The sequence below is a fragment of the Marmota monax genome, unplaced genomic scaffold, assembly GCF_021218885.2.
Source record: "Marmota monax isolate L192 unplaced genomic scaffold, Marmota_monax_Labrador192_F-V1.1 WCK01_AAM20220418_F8-fsc00028, whole genome shotgun sequence".
NCBI classification, from domain to species: domain Eukaryota; kingdom Metazoa; phylum Chordata; class Mammalia; order Rodentia; family Sciuridae; genus Marmota; species Marmota monax.
Window position 1 is genome coordinate 559182 of NW_026694779.1, and position 22639 is coordinate 581820.

At 59.5% G+C, this 22639-nt stretch overlaps 1 protein-coding gene across 3 annotated transcripts in view; it reads left to right on the top strand.

The window, feature by feature from the left end:
* Fgd5 (FYVE, RhoGEF and PH domain containing 5) overlaps window positions 1-22639 on the top strand; it is a 67297-nt gene that overhangs the window by 37479 nt on the left and 7179 nt on the right. For 2 of the 3 annotated variants that reach the window (XM_046425467.1, XM_046425469.1), the window contains 11 exons: window positions 8006-8166; window positions 8581-8737; window positions 9277-9364; window positions 10048-10098; window positions 10720-10778; window positions 14890-14961; window positions 15890-15958; window positions 17251-17334; window positions 18728-18807; window positions 21684-21783; window positions 22054-22191. In XM_046425467.1, the coding sequence (XP_046281423.1) occupies window positions 8006-8166; window positions 8581-8737; window positions 9277-9364; window positions 10048-10098; window positions 10720-10778; window positions 14890-14961; window positions 15890-15958; window positions 17251-17334; window positions 18728-18807; window positions 21684-21783; window positions 22054-22191 (1059 nt within the window). The remainder of the gene's footprint in view (window positions 1-8005; window positions 8167-8580; window positions 8738-9276; window positions 9365-10047; window positions 10099-10719; window positions 10779-14889; window positions 14962-15889; window positions 15959-17250; window positions 17335-18727; window positions 18808-21683; window positions 21784-22053; window positions 22192-22639) is intronic. The other variant, XM_046425468.1, reaches the window with a different exon arrangement.

Below are 22639 nucleotides of genomic sequence, written 5' to 3' on the forward strand. Positions count from 1 at the left end.
TTGGGGGCCGCTCAGACGTGGGCAGGACCAGCCTTCTCCGCTCACAGAAGGGCTGCCGCAGCGCCGCCCTCGCGCTCAGCTCCGTTCAGTTCCTTGTGTTGGCCGTGGCGGAGGGATTTGGGGGTTTTGTTTGGTTGGTTCATTGGTTTTTTGCTCTGGCTGCGGGAGAGGAGCTGGCGGTGGACAGACAGATCCCCCAGGGCTCCCCCCCCCCCCCAGAGCTCCCAGGTCAGCGAAGGGGACAGATTCTTCCGAGCATTGGGGCTGTGAGCAGCAGCGGTGGGGAATCCGGGCGGGCTTCCCTGAGGAGGCGGCTGCAGTTGGGGCTGAGTCACGGTGAGGGGTGAGGGAGGTGAGGGAGCAGGTGGGCTCAGCCGTCCCCTCCTGCCGGCTCCCTGCCCCTGACCCCGGGCTCAGCCTTCAGTCTTCCTCTTCTTTCTCTGGTCCACTCTGAACGTCCATCCTGGACCTCCCGCGGGTAACTTGGCCCCAGTGCCCCAGGGTGACTGAGCCAGGGCCACCTGGATGCCGTCCCAGGCCCCTGTTCTCCTGTGACTCTCATTCATTCCTCGGGGCAGGGACCGTCCCTGGGTGCCCCAGAGCCCGCAGCATCATGGATCATGGCAGGCCACTGGCCAGCTCTGGGGGGGGGGGTAGGAGAGAGAGAGAGAGAGAGAGAGAGAGAGAGAGAGGGGCAGGCCATAAAAATCACAGCTCGTCAGCTGGTTGCGGGAAATGATGCGGAGCCGCCGTATTTATCACCTCAAGGCTCGTGGACAGAAGTGACAGAAGTCCCCGCCTCTGACTCGCAGTCCTCACCAAGGACACCAGTTATTTAATTTATTTATTTATTTTAATGGCACCAGGAATTGAACCCAGGGCTGCTTAACCCCTGAGCCCCGTCCCCAGCCCTTTTTCTATTTTATTTGGAGACAGGGTCTCGCTCGGTTGCTCAGGGCCTGGCTGAGTTGCTGAGGCTGGCCTCCAACTTTCGATCCTCCTGCCTCAGCCTCCCAAACCACTGGGATGCCAGGCGTGCACCATGGCACCTGGCTTCCATCCGTTCATCATGTGTCCACCATCCGTCCATCCTCCTGCCCATCCATCTATCTATCCGTCATCGGTTGGCCATCCTGCCCATTTTTTCTGGGAACATTTCAGGGTGTTCATGGTGCCACTGTGACAAGGACCAGGCTGAGGAGTACCTGGGTGCCGGGCGAGGGGCGCAGGGACAGCGAGTAGTGTTGACCTTCCGGGCAGCTGTGGCCCTGGGTGCCCTGGGTACTGTGACCCCCTCTGAAACCCCTCGGCCAGCAGAAGGGGACACTCCTCCCCGGGGTCCCCGCTTTGGGCCAAGACCCTGGAAGCCTGATCAGAAGCCATTCTGACAGCAGGGGGCAATGGCTCTGGAAATGGTCACCGTCACCTGGTGGGTGACGCTGAACGTCGCCCAGGACCTCAGCTGGCTGCTGGGCGGGACCTTACCTGCGGCCTCAGCCCGGGGTCTCTGCCTGGGAGACTTTGGGCTTCCTCTCAATTGGTGGCTGGGCTCCAAGAGCGATTGTCCCCCGGGAGAGCCGGGAGGAAGTGCGTGGCATTTGTATGATCTGGGCCTTGGGAGTCACGTACACCACTTCCACCTAATCCATTAGTCGAGACAGCCACAGAGGTCCACCCAGGTTCAAGGGGAGGGGACGCGGTCTCTGCCACTCACCGGGAGGAGTGTCAGCTCTCGATGCAAAAAACAAAACAAACCCTGAGACGGGGACAGTGTTGTGATCACTTTGGGAAAATACCATCCACAGCAGGAGGCTTTTCTAATCAATCTGTGTCTGTTAGGAATTGGGTTGGACTGCTGGTGACAAAATCCTAAATAACCTAGATGCTATTCTCTTGTGTGAAGTGAATCCAGAAGCAGGAGACCAAGTCCTCATTAGGCAGCTCCACCCCCAGGGCCGGAGCAGTTTCCACTGTATCTATTTCCAGGGTTCCTCCTGGACACAAAGTGGCTGCTGCAGCTCTAACCATCACACCCACCTGACAGCAAGAAAGAGAAAGGGAGAAAATCCAAAGTTCGTGCCTCCTCGCTGAGTTAGTCTTCTTGAAAATGCTTTCCCAGAAGCTTCGCCTGATGACTTCTTCCGTCTCATTGGGCACTTGGCGTTTCAGAGGAAGCTGGATCAACTGGGGGGTCACCTTATCAAAGCTGAGTTTGACTCGGTGGCCCCTCTTTTCTGCGTTCCTTCTGAGATCTAGGCTCAGGGGGCAGCAGGTGTCCCGGAAATGCCCTCCCCATGGTATTGAATGCACAGAGAGAAACATCAGGGGATCCCTGAATCCAGCTCACAACAGGCACGTGGTCAGCTCCCCTGCTGTCCCCCAGGCCACACAGCAAAGGTCATGGCCAGGTATACAGTTGGTGCCACATCCGTAGCTGATCAATGAAAGATGGTGGGCCCAGTCCTTCAACAGGTCCGTCATTTCTTCAGCCCCAGATGCCTCCGGAGCGTCTCCCCCATGCCGGGTGCTGACAGCAGAGGAGGTCCCTCCCTCCAGAGCTGAGCCTAGGGCGGGAGACCTGCAGGAACAGGATCATACTGTCACCGGGTGGGGAGCTTAGCAGGGCACCCAGCCCAGGCTTCGGGGTTCAGAGGACTCCCATAGTAAAAGGTGTCCAGGGACCAGGTGAGCAAGGCTCCCACCTGGCAGAAATATCTGCATGTGCAAAGGCCCAGGGGCCAGGCGACAATGGCGCGTTTGGGAACTGAAGGAAACCCCGCCGGCAGGAGCATTGTCACAGGGACGGCCAGGCAGTGGCAGGGCAGGCAGAGACTTTGCCACTCTGCGAGGACTTCATGGCCTGTCTGCGGGGACACTGGTGGGTGGTCCCGGCGAGAGGTGATGGGGAGGGATTGGAGCTGACTGGCAGATGATTGACAGGCTGTGGGAGGGGCCTCGCTGACACAGTAAGACGCCAGGGGGCGCCGGCGAGCAGGGCTCCAGGCTTGTGGGGACAGAGGCTCCGGAGAGGCCTCGGCCTCCGCCTGCGCAGTTGGGCCTAGGAGGTGCAGTGCTGGGGACAGGAGCAGAGGGCTCTCCAGCACCCTGAGGAGGAAGGGGTATCCGGGAGGGCATGACCCTGAGGACAGGGCGGCTCTGATGGAGGGACCAGGGGGTATTTGTAAAGACTGTGCAGAGTGGCAGCCAAGTGGCTTCAGGGACCCTCCTTCCCCGAGGACACCGCCCCCTCCCCGAGGTGGAAGCCACCAGAAGGGGCTGGGGAAGGCTCCAGGACAGAGCCGGACCTCCCGGACCAGGGAGGTTGGGGACCCCAGCCACAGCCCCTCCTGTCTCTGCTAGGACTTCGGCCGTGGCTCTGCCCCTGCAGGATCTGGAGGCCTCTGTCCTTGTGACCTGGAGTCCGTCCTTCTCCCTGGTGCGCCAGGACTGGGGACTGAACCCAGGGGCTCTTCACCCTTGAGCCCCATCCCCAGCCCTATTCTGTATTTTATTTAGAGACAGGGTCTCCCTGAGCTGCTGAGGGCCTCTGATTGCTGAGGCTGGCTTGGAACTTGCGATCCTCCTGCCTCAGCCTCCCGAGCCTCTGGGATGGCAGGTGCACACTGCTTACCTGTTCCTGACCTCCCGGTGGTGAAGGACGTGCCCTTTTACGTCCGGCTGCTTCACCTGCGTCCACCGTCCTGATTGCCCCGTGGTGTGGGAGCAGCCTCTGGCGGGGGACCCCACAGCTGGTTCATCCGCACCCCGGGGCGTGGTGAGCATCCTGCGGCTGCCCTGCATGTTGTGTGCGAATCCTTTATTAGCGAGCATGCGCGATCTCTTGTCCTTGGCACTTACCGAGGAGTGGCATCGGGTGGTCACAGAGGAAGCCCAGGCTGAGCTTTATTAGAAACTGCAAAAAAAGGGCTGGGGCTGGGGCTCAGCGGCAGAGCGCTGGCCTCCTGTGTGCGAGGCCCTGGGTTGGATCCTCAGCACCACATAAAAAACAAGTCATTAAAAAAAACAGCTCTATTGAGATAACATAATTCAGCTATTTAAAATGTAGGGTAAAATGATTTTTAGTGTGTTCACAGTGTGGTGTGGTCATCACCTGGATCAATTTTAGAGCATTCTCATCACCCCCAAAATACACTCCCAGCTCCCCTCTGCAACTCCCCATCTCCTCTCTATCTGTATACATTTGCCCGTTCTGGACATTTCATGTAAATGAGTTGTGCAATTAATTCGCGGTCATGTGTGGTTGGCTTCTTGCAGCTGCGTTCATGTTTCTTCCGCGGTTCATCTGTTCTGTGGCAGGTGTCGGTACGTGGTGCATTTTGAGGCTGAGGAATAGTCCACGGCATGGACGTACCACAGTTTGCTCATTCACTTACCTCTAGATGGATGTTTGGGTTCATCTCACCTTTTGAGTGTTACGAAGATGCTGCCGTGATTCTGCTGGGAATGTGTTCCCTGTTCTCTTTGGCCTGTGCCGAGGATGACAGTTGCTGGGTCACACAGTGACTCCTTTTGTAGTCGTGCCGCACTGCCTGCCGAAATGACTCCATCCAGGTGCAGAGATATGTGCTCAGTGTCCCCGCCACCCAGTAGGCCACGGCAGGAGGAGCTGTTCATTAGGGGTCCAGGGCTCTAGTGCACGATGCCAGTCAGGTGTCCCCACTAAGTCTCAGTGCTGGGATCGCACCTGGGAACAGCCACTGCATTAGAGCCTGGGCAACATAGCAAGACCCCCATCTCTTAAAAAAAAGAAAACTCTTAATAAATAAAGCAAAGTTATGGCATACTTCATATTCCACTGTAAGAGTATGCAGCTTCTGGTTTTTATCTCCCCACAGTCTTTTATTTTCTATGTTTTTTTAAAAAATTACAAGTGGTAGCTCACACCTGTGATTCCAGCGACTTGGGAGGCTGAGGCAGGAGGATCACGAGTTCAAAGCCAGCCTCAGCAAAAGCAGAGTGCTAAGCAGCTCAGGGAGACCCTGTCTCTAAATAAAATACAAAATAGGGCTGGGGACAGGGCTCAGGGCTAATCTTAATGAGTGTGAATGGGTATCTATCCTGGGTTTTGTTTGCTTGTTGGTTGGTTCTGGTCCTGAGCATTAAACCCAGGGGCACTTTACTGCTGAGCCACATCCCAAGCCCCTTTTCATCTTTTATTGTGAGACAGGGTTTGGCTAAGTTGCTGAGAGCCTCACTAAGTTGTTGAGGCTGGCCTCGAACTTGCGATCCTCCTGCCTCAGCCTCTTGCATCACTGGGCTTACGGGCGGGTTCTGATTTTGTATTTTCACATGTTGATGGAATTCAGTGCATGAACGTTCCTCTCGTGGCTGGTGCTTTTGGTGCCATTTCTAAGAAAGCTCTGCCCGGCCCTAGATCTCCAAGACTGACTGCTGGATTCTCTTCAAGAGGATGATGATGGTTTTTTGTTGAACTCTGTGACCCATTTTGAGTTCATCTGGGCAAGGCCAACAGACAGAGTCTGATTTCATCCTTTGGCGGGTGGAGTCCGCTGGCCCAGCGCCATGGGTTGAAAAGATTATTCCCAGTAAATTTTCTTGGCAGCCGTGTTAAAAGTCACTTCCCATAAGACATCTTTATGGGTTCCCAGTCCAGTCCATTAATCCACGCGTCCGTCCTGCTCCTGCGCCACGCAGCCTCTGGTCAGGAGCCTCATCATGACATTAAAATAATTTTTTTTTTTTTGTACTGAGGATTAAACCCAGGGTACTGAGCCCTGTCCCCAGCCCTTCTTTGAATTTTTGTTTTTTTTATCTTGAGACAGGACCTCGCTAAGTTGCTCAGGGCCTCGCTAACATTGCCCAGGCTGACCTCAAACTTTCAATCCTCCTGCCTCAGCCTCCCAAGCCACTGGGATGACAGGCGTGGGCGACCATGCCATCTATCCCTATTTGTCTTTTAATATTAAGCCTAATTTACTATTTTTTTTTTTTTTGGCTAGATAGTCACTCTACAGTTAGGAATTCTTTGCACACCTCACAGGTTCAAAGTTCAAGGCTCCAAAGTACCCTTCAGTGATTGTCCAGGCAAGTGACGTCACATCCCCAGGACACTCATGTAGCATTGGGACACATAGAATCCCAGAGTCACTGGGACTCTCAGCAGTGACGTCACTGGTTTGGCCGGGCACATTTGTACACGCCTGTAATCTCAGGAGACTGAGGCAGGAGGATCACAAGTTGGAGGCCAGCCTCAACCGCTTAGCAAGGCCCTGTCTCAAAAAAATAAAAAGGGCTGGAGACGTGGCTCCGTGGTTAAGCGCCCCTGGGTTCCATCCCCAATAGTGGGGGGTGGGAAAGAATCGATGCTCTTGGAAATTCTGATTTTACTCATTTTTGGAGTGGGCCATCTCAGTGGTGGGCGTCCCGACTGAGGTGGCTCAGCGAGAGTCAATTACAGACAGGAGCCAGCGAGGGTGACGTCACTGCAGCTGTCTGTCTTGTCTTTGTCCTCCCGAGTCTCCCTCCCTCCTCCTGTCCCCCACCAGAGGTGCCCTCTGTCTGGGCATCAAGGTGACCAGAGTCTGGGCCTGGCTTCCTGGTGACTCATTCTCCTTTTCTGTTAAATGAAGGTCATGTGATCCCCCAGGCGACCAGCATTACAGAGTCCCTCTCTGTGTCACCTGCTCTGCTGACTTCAGACCCAGCAGGAAGCAAAACAGACGTGGCCCCCGTTCTGAAGGTGTCCTGTCCAAAATGTAATGACTGCGACAGCAGGCCCTGATCCTCCTCAGGGGACACACAGCAAGAGGGTGCCTGAAAGTGGAGAGAGGACCCAACCCTTTGAAACCCACCCACGAGACAGCCTAACGTACCCATGTCAGCCGCAATGACAACTGGCAGTTAAATAGAGCATGTTGAACAGTATTCTGTCGTCAAGGTCAATCCCCTGCATCAGGACCTGTGGTCTGTGGGCCCAGGATGAAGTAGAATGAGGTCCCTTAGGACATGAGCACTGCAGTCCTGTGGCAGTGAGTCTGAGGACAGAAATGGTAATGAGTAGCTAGAAGGAGGGTAGCACATACTGGGTGGATACACTGAACCAAGGAACGAGTTTGGTCCCAAGCTGAGCGGAGCCAGGTTTCTTTGTACGACTCAGAACCTCATCCCATTGGAAACGTTGGATTTGGCTCTTCCTAGATTTTTCTTTTTGATATTTCCAGAGCTCGGGTGGCCATGGGGTAACCCAGACCACAGATAAGTGGGAGCGGCACTTTACAGGTTGCAAAGAGTCTGAGTCGTCAGGTGAGCTCCGCGGCAGCCTGGGGCTGAGCTGGGTGCTCTGTTACTCCCTCTGGACCCTGAGATAGTGGGGAGGCGAGGCCTCAGAGGGGCCGTCTTGGGGACACAGGGGCATGTTTTCTTGTGGGTGCACCCCAGGGAAGGAATCCAGGAGGGCTTCCTGGAGGAAGGGCCATGGGATGAACTGTCCTGGTAGCGAGTCTGCCCCCGACAGAGCTCAGTGACCTTCCTGATGGGGCCTGGACCCCGTGACCTCTGACCCCCGAGGTTTCCTGATGGGCACTTGGCTCCACAATTCAGGTCGTTCGTTTGGGCCTCGTGAGGAGCCCGTGTGTTGAAAGAGAGTACGTCATTTTTTTTTTCCAGTGAGAAACAAGCCTTCCATTCTTTATAGTTTTACAATTTATCAGATTTGATATTAGACGTAAATCACGATCAGCCGGGCGCCTTGGCACCCGCCTGTCATCCCAATAGCTCAGGAGGCTGAGGCAGGAGGATCGTGAGTTGAAGGCCAGCCTCCGCCATGGCGAGGCCCTAAGCAGCTCAGGGAGACCAGGTGTGTGCTGGTGACCCTGTCTCACAGGTAAGGACCTGGCCCGGCAGAGGGGGTCGGTCTGGTGACCGTCTCTGTGTCGGCCAGCTCTCGAGGCCGCCGCGGGGACCTGCCACGGGTCCGTGCGCTCAGTCCTGTCACCTGTGGGTAACGGGCCCTCTGGGGTTTCAGGATTTCCACGGAGCCGTCCTGAGGGCCCTGGATGACATGGACCAAGAGGGCAGAGACGCGCTGGCCCGGGAGGAGCTGAGGCAGGGCCTGAGCGAGCTCCCAGCCATCCATGATCTCCACCAAGGCATCCTGGAAGAGCTGGAGGACAGGCTGTCCAACTGGTGAGCGGACTCGGGGCTCCGCACCCCCTCACTGCAGGGGAGGGGGAGAGCAAGAAGATCCCCACGGAGCCGGGCTCGGTGGTGCACGCCTATTGTCCCAGCTGCTCAGGAGGCCGAGGCAGGAGGATCGCAACTTGGAGGCCAGCCTCCACAATGGCGAGGCCCTGAGCAACTCAGTGAGACCCTGACTCTAAATTAAAAAAAAGGGCCTGGGGACGGGGATCAGGGGTGGAGGACCCCACCCACCCCCACGGGAAATAGAGTCTCCCTTTGCAGGATGGGGAAGTCGAGTCACAGAGGTGTTAAGTCACTTGTCCCAAGTAAAACAAAGGACGAGACTCTAGCATCCCCCCCAGACCCTCTGCTGCTCAGCAGGCTGCGCTCTCACTCTCGGGTCCCCCTCCCTGGCTGCAGGGAGGGCCAGCAGAAGGTGGCCGATGTCTTCCTGGCCCGGGAGCAGGAGTTCGACCACCACGCTGCTCACATCCTGCAGTTCGACAGGTACCTGGCTCTGCTGGCCGAGAACTGCCTCCTCTCTCCCCGGCTGGCAGCCGCCGTCCGCGAATTTGAGGTGGGTCCCTCTGGGTCCCTAGAGACCCTGCTGTGAAGACGCAGGGCTGGCGGGGGGCCTCGAGGGGCTTAGTGCCCATGAATGGGACCCTCGGGAGGCTGAGGCAGGAGGATCTCAAGGTGGAGGCCAGCCTCGGCAAGTTAGCCAGATCCTGTCTCAAAAGATCAAAAGACCCGGGGACGTGGTTCCGTGTAGGGGGCCCCTGGGTTTAATGTCCAGTACGAAAAAGAAAGAGAGAAAGGCAAGCATGACCCAGGCCGGGGTCCAGCCATGGTGGTGGCCAAGGAAATCAGCAGCATTGGCCAGGAACTCGGGATCCGGTTCCCACGGAGGCTCACGGCTGAGGGGTACTGACCATGGGCCTGAGGTCCCCAGCGGAGGCAGTCGGGTTGGGCTGGCCCAGGAGGGCTTCCCGGAGGAGGAGGACTGGTTCCGAGGCCGGGGGGCACCTCCGCTCGCCCTGGGGAGGTGCAGAAGGGGCGGCTGTCGGGGGGTGACAGGGCAGGGTCCTGACGGCCTCTCTCTTCCCTCGGGAGCAGCAGGGTCAGCACGGGGGCGGGCAGAGCGCGAAGCACCGGCTGCTGCGGGTGGTCCAGCGGCTCTTCCAGTACCAAGTGCTGCTCACAGGTGGGCCCCCGGGAGGTCAGACTGCAGTGACCCCGCGACAGAGTCCTGGTTCCCCTGGGCACCTGCTCCCCTGCTGTCCCCTCCATTCCATGAAGGCCCCAGCCCCAGGCCCCGGCCCCTTTCCTACCAAGCCCCCGGGATTGGTCCCCTTTCCCCGCTCTGTCTGCTGGGGACACCCGCACCTCTGTCCTGGGCTTCACGCCCCTTGATGTGACCACCTCCCGCAGGGACAAAGGCCCCTGCCCTGGTGGAGGGGACACTCTGGGTCGCTCCAGGTACCGTAAGGAAAATGTGAGGCCCAGGGCCCAGAGGAATCCCTCGCGGACTCCGGCAGTGTGCACTGAGCACCTACTACGTCCTGAGGGCCCCAGGCTACATGCTAAAGGGACAGCGGTAAATGACAGGCAGGCTCGGTGACACCGTGGACCCAGACACTCCACAGGCCACCAAGGAGGTCACAGCCACCTAAGGTCACAGTTAGGACCTCTGAAGAGATCCTCGGCCCGTTAGAGGGGCAGAGGGGACCAGGCCACGGTGTTGAGGGCCGTCCTGGTGTTGCCATGGGCCGAGGGGGGACAGCCTGGGCCCCTATTCTGGAGCTCCCCCGACTCTGGAGAGCGGAGGGGACACTGCTGTGACAAGGGACTGTCCCCGCCTGGCTGACTCTTCTGTTCTGCCTCCAGATTACTTAAACAACCTCCGCCCGGACTCGGCCGAATACGACGACACCCAGGGTGAGTCCCCGCCACTCGGAGGCAGGGGACGCTTTCTCCCCCCCCCGCTGTGCGCGTGCCCAGGGCTGGGACACAGCCCCCTCCTCAGCCTTGGGGACTCCCTGGGGTGGCCTGATGTCAGTCAGAGAGAGGATGAGAGGGGAGGGGATGGCGGCTCAGTGACAGGAGGGCAGGTCTAAAAAGTTCACCCGGTTAGGTGCCGTGGCGCCCGCCTGCCATCCCAGCAGCTCGGGAGGCTGAGGCAGGAGGATCTCCAGTTGGAGACCAGCCTCAGCACTTTAGTGAGGCTCTAAGCAACTTTGCAAGATCCTGTCGAAAAATCAAAGATAAAAAGTGTCCGGGGATGTGGCTCAGGGGTTAAAGCGCAGCGGCCCCTGCGTGTGAACGGCGGTGACGGTCCCCACTGTAACGTCCCAGTTTATACCCGGGAAACTGAGGCCCAGCTTGGTCAGGGTGGTCAGGGCCACCGAGGCAGAGGGGGTAGAGCTGGGTTGGTGTCACCCCCCACAGAGAACGAGTAGGGGTCAGGGGCGAGTGGGGAGGGACAGGAAGAGGTGAGGATGGGGACAGCCGGACCAGCCCTCCCCAAAGGGCCGGGGGCTGACTCTGCTTCCTCCCCAGGAGCCCTGAGCCTCATCTCCAAAGTCACAGACCGAGCCAACGACAGCATGGAGCAGGGGGTAAGTCCAGCCTGCCCACCCTCCCTCGGTGCCCACCCTGCCCTGCCTGACGCGGGAGACCCCATCACTGATCCCGCGGGACCCTGCAGAGGGCCTTGAGTTCTGGCTCCAACAATTGCTGTGTGACCTCAGGTACGGTGGGTCCCTCTCTGGGCCTCTGGTTCACCATTTGAACAAAGAGGGAGGCCCCAAGCTTCTACAACCCCGACGGGGGTCTGAGACCATCTGTCTCAGCACCTGGGGGGCTTTGTAAATGACAGGCTCCGAGGGGTACAAACCTTGGGTCTCCCTGAGTTGTTAAAGGCCTTGCTAATAAGTGACTGAGGCTGGCCTCTGAACTCGTGATCCTCCTGCCTCAGCCTCCCAAGCCGCTGGGATGGCAGGCGTGCGCCACCGCGCCCGGCCGTGCAGGCATTTCTTAAATAAGTAAGTGCCCCAGGTAAATGGCCACCCATGTTTGAGACTCTAGACCCTGGGTCACTGGACTATGTGGGCCGCGAGTCCACTTCCGGTTCTGCCTGGTGTGATTCTGTGACCGGGGGTTGACGCCGTGTCTGCCAAGGATGACGAGCCATCCCCCGTCCAGTCCCACTCGAGGGTCCCTGCGGTGATTTGTGTCCACTTAGTCCCTGCTGCGCCACGCGGTGGGCACGCCGCAGCTTCTGTGCTTCTGAGTTAAGAATGATTCTGAGGCCTAGTCCTAGAGAGGTGGGAAAGCGCGGTGACCCGCTGCCCGTGACCTCCACAGGCACAGAAGGGGGTGACAGTGGCTTGTGGGCCACGGCTGATGCACAGAGCGTCCTCGCTGTGAGTTGTGCAGAGAGGAGGAGGGAAAGGAGCATTTGTGGGCCACCTCCCATGTGGCCGGCCTCCCGTCGTGGGTGGACTGCAGACACGCGATGAGACGTGTCCCCAGCCCTTGAGGAAGGGCCCGCTCAGTGGAGCAGTAAATGTATGGTTGCATATAACCCCAGTAAATGTCACCAGAGAGACAGAGAGACAGCTGCAGAGTTCAGGGAGGGGACACAGCCCGTGCTGCTCGGGCCAGAGACGTGAGTGTCCCCCTTTCAGCGAGAGGAGTGGATGTGGAGCACCGTGCCCCAGGACATTTGCACCGTTGCGGAGGCAGGAGAGAGGAGGCAGAGGCCTGGAGTTGAGGAGGCCGAGGTGGGACAGGAGTCTGGGGGAGACTCAGGGCTGGCCGGTGACAAGGGGCTGGGCACAGAGGCCAAAGCCCACTGAGCCGACTCTGGGTGGGTTAGACGTGTCCTCTCTGGTGTCTGCCGGGTCCCTGCCCGGGGGCTGGGCATCTGCGCACGCAGCACGTTCCCTGCAGAGGGGCTCGGGCTCAGCAGCAGATGGCCTGGGCTCTCCGCACCCCTCTGTTCCTCCAAGAAAAACTGGGTCAGGAAGTGCTGGCCCTGGACACCCCCCGGGGGGCGACTGGAATAGCCACGGCCCGGGCTGTCGTCAGGCGGGGGGTGGGTGAGTGTCCAGGCTGGTCAGCGTCCCTCAAGCTGCTGGGCACAGCTGCACCAGGTCACCCCACACTTGCATGGCCAGATGGGAGGGTCTCCACGGCCCAGCCCCGGGCCTGAGCTCCGTGCCTGAGGGTTCCCGACGGCTCGGCCTCTGCCACCCCCACAGCCCAGGCCTGTCCTGCCTGCTTCTGTGACTCCCCGGGTCCCTGCTGGCTTCCAGCCCAGCCCTGCCCGTCCATCCCCGTTGACAGCCAGGGAGCCACTTAAAATGTGTCAGAGGGCGCCATGTCCCCTTTTGCCAAAGCTGCCTTTATTTCTGTTGGTACCAGGGATAGAACCCAGGGCACTTAGCCACTGACCCCGTCCCCAGCCCCTTTTCTATTTGATTTAGAGACAGGGTCTCCCTGAGCTGCTCAGGGCCTCACTTTTGCTGAGGCTGGCTTTGAACTCGCCATCCTCCTGCCTCAGCCTCCCGAGCTGCTGGGATGACAGGCGTGGGCCACTGCGCCCCACTGCTGTGCTCTATTTCTATAATTGGCCCAGCCGTGGCCATTGGGAGCTCCTGCAGTTAGTCTCCGTGCCCCTTTCAAATGCCCTCATCGATGTGAGTTGGGGCGTTGTTGTTTGATATTCCAGATCAGTCCATGTCCTGTATTTACTGTCCCTGTCTTAGAATCAGCCATTTCTCCAGGAATCCCCAGTTCCTTTCATCCCATAATGGTATAAAAAAATAAAAACAAGATTTGGAGCTAGGCATGGTGGCACACACCTGTCATCCCAGCAGCTCAGGAGGCTGAGGCAGGAGGATGACAAGTTGGAGGCCAGCCTCAGCAGTTTAGCCAAGTTCTAAGCAGCTCCGTGAGACCCTGTCTCTAAATAAAATACGAAAAAAGGGCTGGGGACGGGGCTCAGGGGTTAAAGTGCCCCTGGGTTCAATCCCTGGTACCAAGATTTTAAAAAAAACAAGAACCAAGATTGGGTCCTAGGTGCAGCCATTGCTCACGGGGCCTCAGTTTCTCAAGCCGTCTCCGTTGGCGGAACCAGGCGGTCGCCCATACTCCCCCGAGAACCCGCGGGGACCACCTTCTGCACACAGAGCCACTTGCACCTTAAACGCTTCATGAGTTCGCACCTTGTTTCCAACTCACGTCGTCACACACAGAGCCCCCTGGCCTTCCCCCTCTGCTCTCAGAAATGTCCCCCCGACAGCGACTCCCATCCACTTCACCGTCCCGTTGCCCTCGGTTCTCAGAGACTCTGTTGGTGGGTCCACAGGTCCGGGTGGGCCAGCTCTGTGCTCTGGGCGCTCTGAGGATGCCCCTCCACCTCCTGCCGGCCTCCATAGTCTGGGACGAGAAGTCGCCTGTCCCTCCTCTGGGGCTCCACCATCTGCCCTTTGTGTTTTGATTTTTGGAAGCTGGACTCTGGCGCGTCTCTGTGGGTCTTGAGGGGCCTCAGGTGGCTTGAAACCTGTCGCGATTCTCAGGCTTCTCGGTGGGACCTGCCCGTCACTGGTCCTTAGTTAATTTGGGGGACACTCTCTTGGGTGCTGTGTGACGCACACACACGCTTTTTCCCTCCACCTCTCTGTTTCTATTTGGATCTCTACCCATCCGTCCTCCCCCTGTGGGTCCCCTCCTCGGCCACGCCTGTGGAAGGTGTCCCTTCTTGTGGATTTTGTGGGTCTTTAAAAACATTGCCATTCGACTCTGTGAAATTCTCCGTGTCCCTGCACGTCACCTGACTTTGGCCCCAGAATTCCCTTTCCATCATGTTGATCATGTTACTCTGAAGTCCCTGTGTGTTAGTGCCACCGTCTGTCACCTCTTGTTCTGCACAATCAGTTGAGGCGTCTGGGGACGGGCGGGGTCCTGGGCAGCCCGGGCCCCCTCACCTCCCAAGGGTGCTCTCTCTGGCTCCGTCCCCAGCCCCCAGTCTGCCTCCTGAGCCCCCGGCAGAGACTCACGGGAGGGAACCAGCCATCGCGTGCAGATTCCCGCGTGTCCACCTCTCTGGGCTGTTCCGGGTCCAGCCGGGAGCCCACCCTCGACCTCTGGGAATGCGTTAACATTTGAGCTGCCAGCCACCTCGTCCTCCCGTGTGTCGCCCGAGGTGTGACGTCTGTAGGGAGGAGCGTGTCGGGCTTTAGGATTCAGTTCAGGGGCCGGCTGGTGACCTGGGGTCTCGCGGACTTAAGGACAGCTGGGACTCACAGGCCCCTGGAGCCTTCTGGGAGGAGAGAAGCATGTCCCCCCGTCCTCTCGCGGCCTCTCCACATCCTAAAGGAGGCTGGAATGACCGTGGGGGTGTTTTCTGGGTGACTGTCCCTCAAGGCCACTCCCTGGGCTGTGAGCCTGCAGAGACCGGGCCCGGCCTTGGGAGAGCAGGAGCTGTGGCCCAGAGACAGACAGGGTCCGTCCCCACCACACACAGCAGGAGGGTGGCGTCAGGCCCAGAGCCTGGCAGGACCAGCCTTGGCATCCCGCAGGCCCGGCTCTGCCCAGCGTCCCGCCTGCCGTTTATAGAGGCTGGATCGGGGGCCAGGCCGTCCTCCTCTGGAAGGAAGCAGTGCCGCCCCTCACGGAGGGGACAGGCGGCTCCAGGGTCTGACCCTCTGCCCTCGCCCACAGGAGAACCTGCAGAAGTTGGTCCACATCGACCACAGCGTGCGGGGCCAGGGAGACCTCCTGCAGCCAGGGAGGGTGAGTGCCGCCCTGCGGGGAGCGCGGGCTCCCCAGCCCCAGCACGGGTTGTTTCCGGGTGTCCTGGGGGGTCTCTTCACTCCGGGAAGAGGGGGCGCCAAGTATTTTCAGTCCTGAGTGGCTGCAAAAGCAGAAAAGCATCTCAAGAGCAAACCTTAAGAAAGCATCTTAAAAATACGGTCTTTGCCGGGCCCCAGGGCGCAGGCCTATCAACCCAGTGGCACAGGAGGCCGAGGCAGGAGGATCGCAAGTTGGAGGCCAGCCTCAGCAACTTAGTGAGGCCCTTGGCAACTCAGGGAGACCCTGTCTCTAAATAAAATACTAAAAAGGGCTGGGGACGGGGCTCAGTGGTCCAGTGCCCCTGAGTTCAATCCCCGGCACCAAAAAAAAAAAAAAAAAAGGAATTTATTTACTTGGAAGCCTCCAACTGGGAAATAAAAACCTATAGCTCAGTTCAAAAATAGTTCAGAAATGTGGTCTTTAGCCTTTGGAATGAAAGACTGGGCTCAGCAGATTCTAGCTTCCAGTGACCCCGCTGATCTGAGGTGCTGTGAAACCGTCCCTAGCATTCACAGCCTCCGGAACAAGGGGGCTGGAGCCACTGTTCCCAGGTCTTCGGCTGCTTTAGCCAACCCTCAGAGGCTCTATTCCCAGTCAACTCCTCATGGCGGCAAACAGGGAGGAAGTTGTGGTTTGGACCACGCCATCACCAGCCGGGTGTCAGGGATTGGGACAGTGACGTAGATGCTCCTGAGAGGCCTCAGTGCCACCAGAGCTCGGGTGTATCAGGAGCATCTCGGGTGGCCTGGGGGTCCTCCACGGGGGGCTGCTTTCTGGTCCTCTGGAGTCTTCAGGGTCGTCCCCTGCCCCTTGTCTGGGGCAGCAGTGGCCCAAGCCAGGTGACTGAGGTCTGCCTCCCTCCCCGCAGGAGTTTCTCAAGGAAGGGACACTGGCGAAAGTCAGGGGCAAGAGCAGACATCCCCGGCACCTGTTTCTGGTAAGTACTGTCCCCACCCAACACCAGCCCCTGGACCCTCAAGTCCCATGAAATCGTCCAGTGCCCACATTCGAGTGGCAAAGAACAGGACAAAATGGAGCAGGGCAGGATCTACGTCCTGTGGAGTAGTGATGTGGACCTTGGTGGCTCACTGAGACATGGGCAGCCCCCTGCCCCCCTCCCAGGACCCCCAGGATCCTGTACTTACTGTGTTAGTCAGCTTTCCATCACTGTAACAGACATCCGAGAGGGTCAACTTAAAAAGAAGAAAGGTTTCTCTTGGCTCAGTTGCGGGAGCCCCACCTCACAGCCCATTGGCTGTTTTTTGGGGCCTGTGGTGAGACAGCGCGTCAAGGCAGAGCTAAGCCCCTCGTCTCCAGGGCCAGGAGGCCAAAGAGAGGAAGAGGAAGGGGTCTGGGGTGGGGTTCCACAGTCCCCTCAAGAACACACCCCCAAGAACCTAAAGACCTCCCGCTAAGCCCCGCCTCTTAAAGCACCATACCCTCAATAGCACCAGGCTGGGGACCAAGCCTTCCACACAGGAGCACTCAGGGGATATTCAAGACCCAACCCTAACACCTGCTGTCTTCCGGGTCCAAAGGCAGCTGATGGCACTTGGCAGAGAAATCCTGAGCCTAGCCAGAAAGCAAGGCGTCCAGACCCCAGTGGCTTGAACCCTGACCTGGCTTGGTGACCCCAGGCTGCTGCACCCTTTCAGCCAGACCAACCCCTCTCCCCCAGGGAGGGGACAGGACTTCCTGCTAAAGTGGTCAGGCTGCATGCTTGTGTCCGGCTGCCCTGACTCGGTGGGATTTTGAGATTTGTCTGTGCGTCTTGGTGGTGCATTCCCTTGGATTGCTCCGCAGTGTCCAGTGTCTGTAGCATGGACACACCACACCCTGGGTTTTATTGTGGGCACGGGGATTGAACTCAGGGGCCCTCGACCACCGAGCCCCCTCCCCAGCCCTATTTTGTATTTTGTTTAGAGACAGGGTCTCCCTGAGTCACTTAGGACTTCACTGAGTTGCTGAGGCTGGCCTCGAACTTGGGATTCTCCTGCCTCAGCCTCTGGGATGACAGGCGTGCACTATTACGCCCACTCCCTCTTGTGCGTCTTAACTCGGAGTGGGATTGTGGGGAAGGGGCTCATGTTTCAGGCCAGAGTGGTCTTTCTCACCTGCGGGGTCCCTGGGGAGTGCCGGATGCCTGTGCACCCCAGAGCTCAGGGATCCTCCAAGACGGAAGCCCTGCACAGGGACCAGGAGGAGCCTGATAGCCTCCCCTCTCCCCAGATGAGCGACGTGCTTCTGTACACGTATCCCCAGAAGGACGGGAAGTACCGGCTGAAGAGCTCGTTGGCAGTGGCCAATATGAAGGTAAAGCCTGGTGCTGGACATCTGGGGTCAGGGGCAGCGGGGAGGGGCCCGGGGAGGAGGAGAGGCACCCCCACAGGCCTGGAGAGGGCCGCCCCGGGAAGCAGTGTCAACTGTGGTCTGTGGCATGTTCTGGGTCCTCTGGGGAGAGCGAACCCTGGAGGGCTCCCTGGAGGCAGCATCCTAAGCACTCAGAGCACTTGGTAAATATCCGATGGGAAGGGGCCTAAGCCCCTGGGAACCACCATTCTTATTTTTTCCCATGCCTCTCCCTTCCCTTTGTCTAATCCAGTGACCTTCTACCCCTACCCTCACCATTGTGAGTCAGCATCCACTTATCAGAGAGAACATTCGGTCTTTGGTTTTTTGGGGATTGGCTTATTTCGCTTAGTTTGATAGTCTCCAGCTCCATCCATTTCCCTGCAAATGCCATGATTCCCTTCATCTTCATGGCTGAGTAATATTCCATTGAATATATATACCACATTTTCTTTATCCATTCATCTATGGAGGGGCTCCTAGGTCGCTTCCATAGCTTAACTGTTGTGGATTGAGCTGCTATAACATTGATGTGGCTGTGTCACTGTAGTGTGCTGATTGTAAGTCCTTTGGGTGTAGACCAAGGAGTGGGATAGCTGGGTCAAACAGAACCACCTTTCTTTCTGTGGCTGTGACCTCCACCACTCCCGGGGCCTCCTGCACCGGGTCCCTTAACAGCGTTCATGTCTTGTGGCCGGCTCTCTTCGCTAAGGCCCATCTGTGTGGTGACAGGTGTCCGGTTGCTCCTTCCTCAGTGCCATTCTCTGTGTGTGTGGCACGGCTGGGTCATGCACTCACCCCTCAAGGGATGCTTGGTCCTTCCACGTCGTGGCCCTTGTAGTAATGGCTGCCACAAAAGTGGGCACGCCCGTGTGGGCACGCTCAGCGCACCTTGGTCCTGAGGATGGGGACGCTGCGTAGATTTGGGGCACTCTAGGGCAGCAGGAGGTTTGGGGCAGTCGATTCTGAGGCCACCGGGGACGCAGGGGGTGCCTGCCGGGGGCAGGGCGGGGAGCGGGGAGGACCAGGCCAGTGACCCAGGGGCTCCGCGGAGCCGCCTGGTGGAGGAGGCCGTGGGAGACCCTGCCACAGAGCAGGCGTTGCCCAGCAGGACAGCGTGTCTGTAGGCTGCCCAGGAGGGGACGGTCACCGCAGCCTTCCTGGGGGTGACGGCGCCAGCAGCCAGACACCTCCCATAGCCTCTGCCAGGGCACGGGCCACCCTCGGCCAATAAGGACACTAGGGCGGAGAGGGTGTCCGTGGCAGGGCCAGGCCCCTTTGTCCACCGCCACCCGTGGACAGCAGGTGGGTTGCTGCCCTCCCGCCCCAGCCTGAAGGGGCCCCGTGGGTCCCGCAGGTCAGCCGCCCCGTGATGGAGAAGGTGCCCTACGCACTCAAGATCGAGGTGCCCGAGTGCTGCCTGCTGCTGTCCGCCAGGTACGGGGCGGGGCTGCGGGAGGGGCGGGGCCTTGAGGTACGGGGCGGGGCTGCGGGAGGGGCGGGGCCTTGAGGTACGGGGCGGGGCTGCGGGAGGGGCGGGGCCTTGAGGTACGGGGCGGGGGGCGGGGCCTGGAGCTATGGGGTGTGGCCTCGAGGTATGGGGTGGGGCTATGGGATGGGTGGGGCCTAAAGGTATGGGGTGGGCCGGGGAGGGGTGTGGCCTCCTGGTACAGGGTGGGGCTGCAGGAGGGGCGGGGCCTTCAGGTATGGGGCAGGGCTGTGGGAGGGGCGGGGCCTCAATGTATGTGGCGGGGTCACTGGAGGGGCGGGGCCTCGAGGTACAGAGTGGGGTTGTGGGAGAGGCGGGGCCTCGAGGTATGGGCAAGATCACAGGAGGGGCGGGGCCTTTAGGTACAGGGCGGGGCCGGGGGAGGGGCGTGGTCTGAAGGTACAGGGCGGGGCTGTGGGAGAGGCAGGGCCTGGAGGTATGGGGCGGGGCTAAGGGATGGGCGGGGCCGGGGTACAGGGCGGGGCCGCCAGAGGGGTGGGGCCTCGAGTTATGCAGCCGCCAGGACCCAGGGCTGGACTTCAGGGGGTGGGAGTGTCTGGAATGACAAGTGTGGAATGTCACAGTCTATATCCTGGCGTCCCTTTGGATCAAGGACCTTTGGCCATCTCAGTGCTTCTTGACTGTCATGTGGTCACAGCCCCTTGAGTATCTCATATTAAAAAAAATCTTTTAAAAAGAACCTGAGGCTTCACTCCCCAGAAAGACTCCATACTCATAAACTACAGGACCTCGGGTGACAGTGACAATATGTCGTGTTCACAAGGCCCTTTGTGAAGGGTGGGTGCACACCACAAGTCCTGGTGGGTCACACAGTGTTGCCGCCTTGCACTGGGGGCAGGAAGAAGGCGGAGAGTGAGGGTCCCCAGCCCCTCTCCTCCCATCCAGGGTGGCCGGGTGTCTTCACACTGTCCCCTCGGGGCGGCTCATGACAGGAGTCTGTTTCTGGGGTCTGGAGGCCAGGGAGTGCAGCGTTCGAGGTGCTGCTGGCGTCGGGGTCTGGCGGGGCCCCTTCCTCAGGACCAGGGCTGCTTTCTAGAACCTGTATGGGGGGAGGGCCGGGTCCCTCTGGGGCCTCTTGTAAGGACACCGATCCCGTCCCTGAGGGCTCCGCCCTCCTGACTTGGCCATGTCCCATCACCTTGGGTCGAGGATCTCAGCATATGATATTCTGATGGCAGCAGGCCACATGGCCTGGCCCTCAGGAGACCTGGGTCTGATCCCCAGCACCTCAGGAAGGAGGAAGGGACAGGAGGGAGGGGGTGGGAAGCGAGGACGGTCCGTCCACCTGTGCTTCTCCCAGGGGTGCCCGTGGCCAGCCTTGGGCCATGGCCTTCATCAAAGGCCACCTCCCCACTCCCAAGGCAAGGTGAGCTCCAGCTCTCAGGGCTGAGAAGCCAGGGAGGTGGCTCCTGCTGGGAGCAGCTCCTCAGCCACCAAGGGCGGGTGGGGACGTTGGGGATGGGGTGGGGTGGAGCTGGGGCATCTCCCTTCCTGCCAGCATGTGTCCCTGGGTGGCAGCAGTGCAGACCTGGGGTCCAGACACTACAGCCTACCGCCCCAGGACACCTTGGGACTTGGGAGGGGTGGCTGTCCCTTCTGGGGGAGGAGGGGAAGGAGGAGGGGGTGCCTGGGCGGGGATCTGTGCCCCCCTCCCTCTTGATCACATCAGTGACAAGGAGCGGGGTAGTCTTTGCCCAGCTTTGACTGAGGATGCTGATAGGCCCCGCTGGGGACTCCCGGGGGGACGCCCCTCTCATTCAGGGAGGGGCCCTGCATTCTGGCCTGTGACAGCCCGTCCCCTTCCTGCCAGCCCAGACTCTCCACACTGGAGCTGTGGGGGGCGGAGGGCCGGGAACCCGTGGATTTCCTCTTACCACCACGCCCACACCAAGCACCCCGTCCCTCCCAGCCAGGGCCTCCCTCCCGCCAGCTCGGGCTCGGGCTTTCTGCGCGGGCCGTGCGCGCCACCTCGTGGGCACTGTGGGAACTCCACCCTGCACTGGTTCCTAGGGACCATAGCCCTGGGGTGGCCCTGTCCACTTAGGACGCAGTGCTCCGCAGAGAGGAGGTTGGCGAAGTCTGTCTGTGGGGTGCGTGAGCCTCTAGGGAGCCCTGTAGGACATCAAGGGAAAGATGGAGACTGGGGTGCTCACCCGTGCCAGCTTCCACCCACCCTCCACGAGGACCCTGGCCTTCTGTTCCCCCCCTAAATCGTGGGACCCTCTAGGCTTCCCTGGGGCCCCCTGCTTTGGAACGGTGTTTTGCCAGGGACAGAGGGACAGGACAGAGGTTCCACACCCCTATTTCATTTCACCCTCACAACGGCCCTGGGAGCTGGAGTTGGAGAGGCAGACCCAGAGGCACCCAACGCGGCCATGGCCCCTGGTACAGGCCAGGAGCTGGACTGGCTGATTCCTTCCTCCACTCACACCCACCAGGGCTAGAACCAGGGGCGCTCAACCTGAGCCCCAGCCCCAGCCCTTGTTGTATTCTGTTGAGAGACGGGGTCTCCCTGAGTGACTTAGGGCCTCGCTAAATTGCTGAGGCTGGCCTCGAACTTGCCATCCTCCTGCCTCAGCCTCCCAAGCTGCTGGGATGACAGGGGTGCGCCACCGCCCCATGAGGAGCTGGGACCTAACCCTAGTCAGGGGGGACTGTCTAAATACACAAATGACCAAACGTAGCTGCTTTGGTGGGGGGTGAGGGGCTCTGGTGTGGGGGCGGCCCAGCGCGCATTGATCCACAGGGAGGGGCGGGAGGTGGAGGCCGCAGCTGTCCCGCTCACCGAGGCCGCTGTCCGCAGCTCCTGCGCCGAGAGGGACGAGTGGTACAGCTGTCTGAGCAGAGCCCTCCCTGAGGACTACAAGGCCCAGGCGCTGGCCGCCTTCCACCACAGCGTGGAGGTGAGTGGGGAGCAGCTCCCGGCCTCAGCAGGTGCCAGGAGGGCCTCCGTCACAGGGAGGTGCCTCCGCCCTGACCTGGGGACACTGGCCTTGCACGGCCCCCTGCCCTGTCTGACCCCCGTCCTGCACCCCAGGAGCACAGCACCCCCCGCCACGTCTCAGGGTCCAGCTGTTCCCAGCCCAGGCCACCCAGTCCCCTGCGCCCCACACCCTGGGAGGGGAGGGCAGGGGACCGCCTGACCCCGCTGCTGGCCGCTTCTGTCCCCGCAGATTCGGGAGCGGCTGGGCGTCAGCCTCGGGGAGAGGCCCCCCACCCTGGTGCCCGTCACCCACGTCATGATGTGCATGAACTGTGGCTGCGACTTCTCCCTCACCCTGAGGCGACACCACTGCCACGCGTGTGGCAAGGTGAGTGCCACAGAGTCAGGACCAGGCCTCCCTGTCCTGCCAGGGTCCAGGGCCCAAAGCAAGGCACGTCCACTTGGCCCTGGCGGGGGAGACAGTCCTATTTTATTTTTCATGTTATTTTATAATTTTTATTTGTTCTGTTTAGACACACATGACCCAGAGTGCATTTTGACATATTAAACACACGGGGAGTGGGACTTCCCTTTCTTGTACGTGATGTGGAGTGTCACTCACTAGTTGTGGGTTCATGTGTGAATGCAGGAAAGTCATATTCAATTCATCCCACCCTCTTCTCTTGGTTCCCTTTGTCTAATGCAGTGAACTTCTACACACTCACACACACACACACACACACACACACACACATCCCGTGTGTTAGCGTCCTCATGTCAGAGAGAACATGTGGCCTTTGTTTTTTGGGGATTGGCTTATTTTACTCGGCATGATA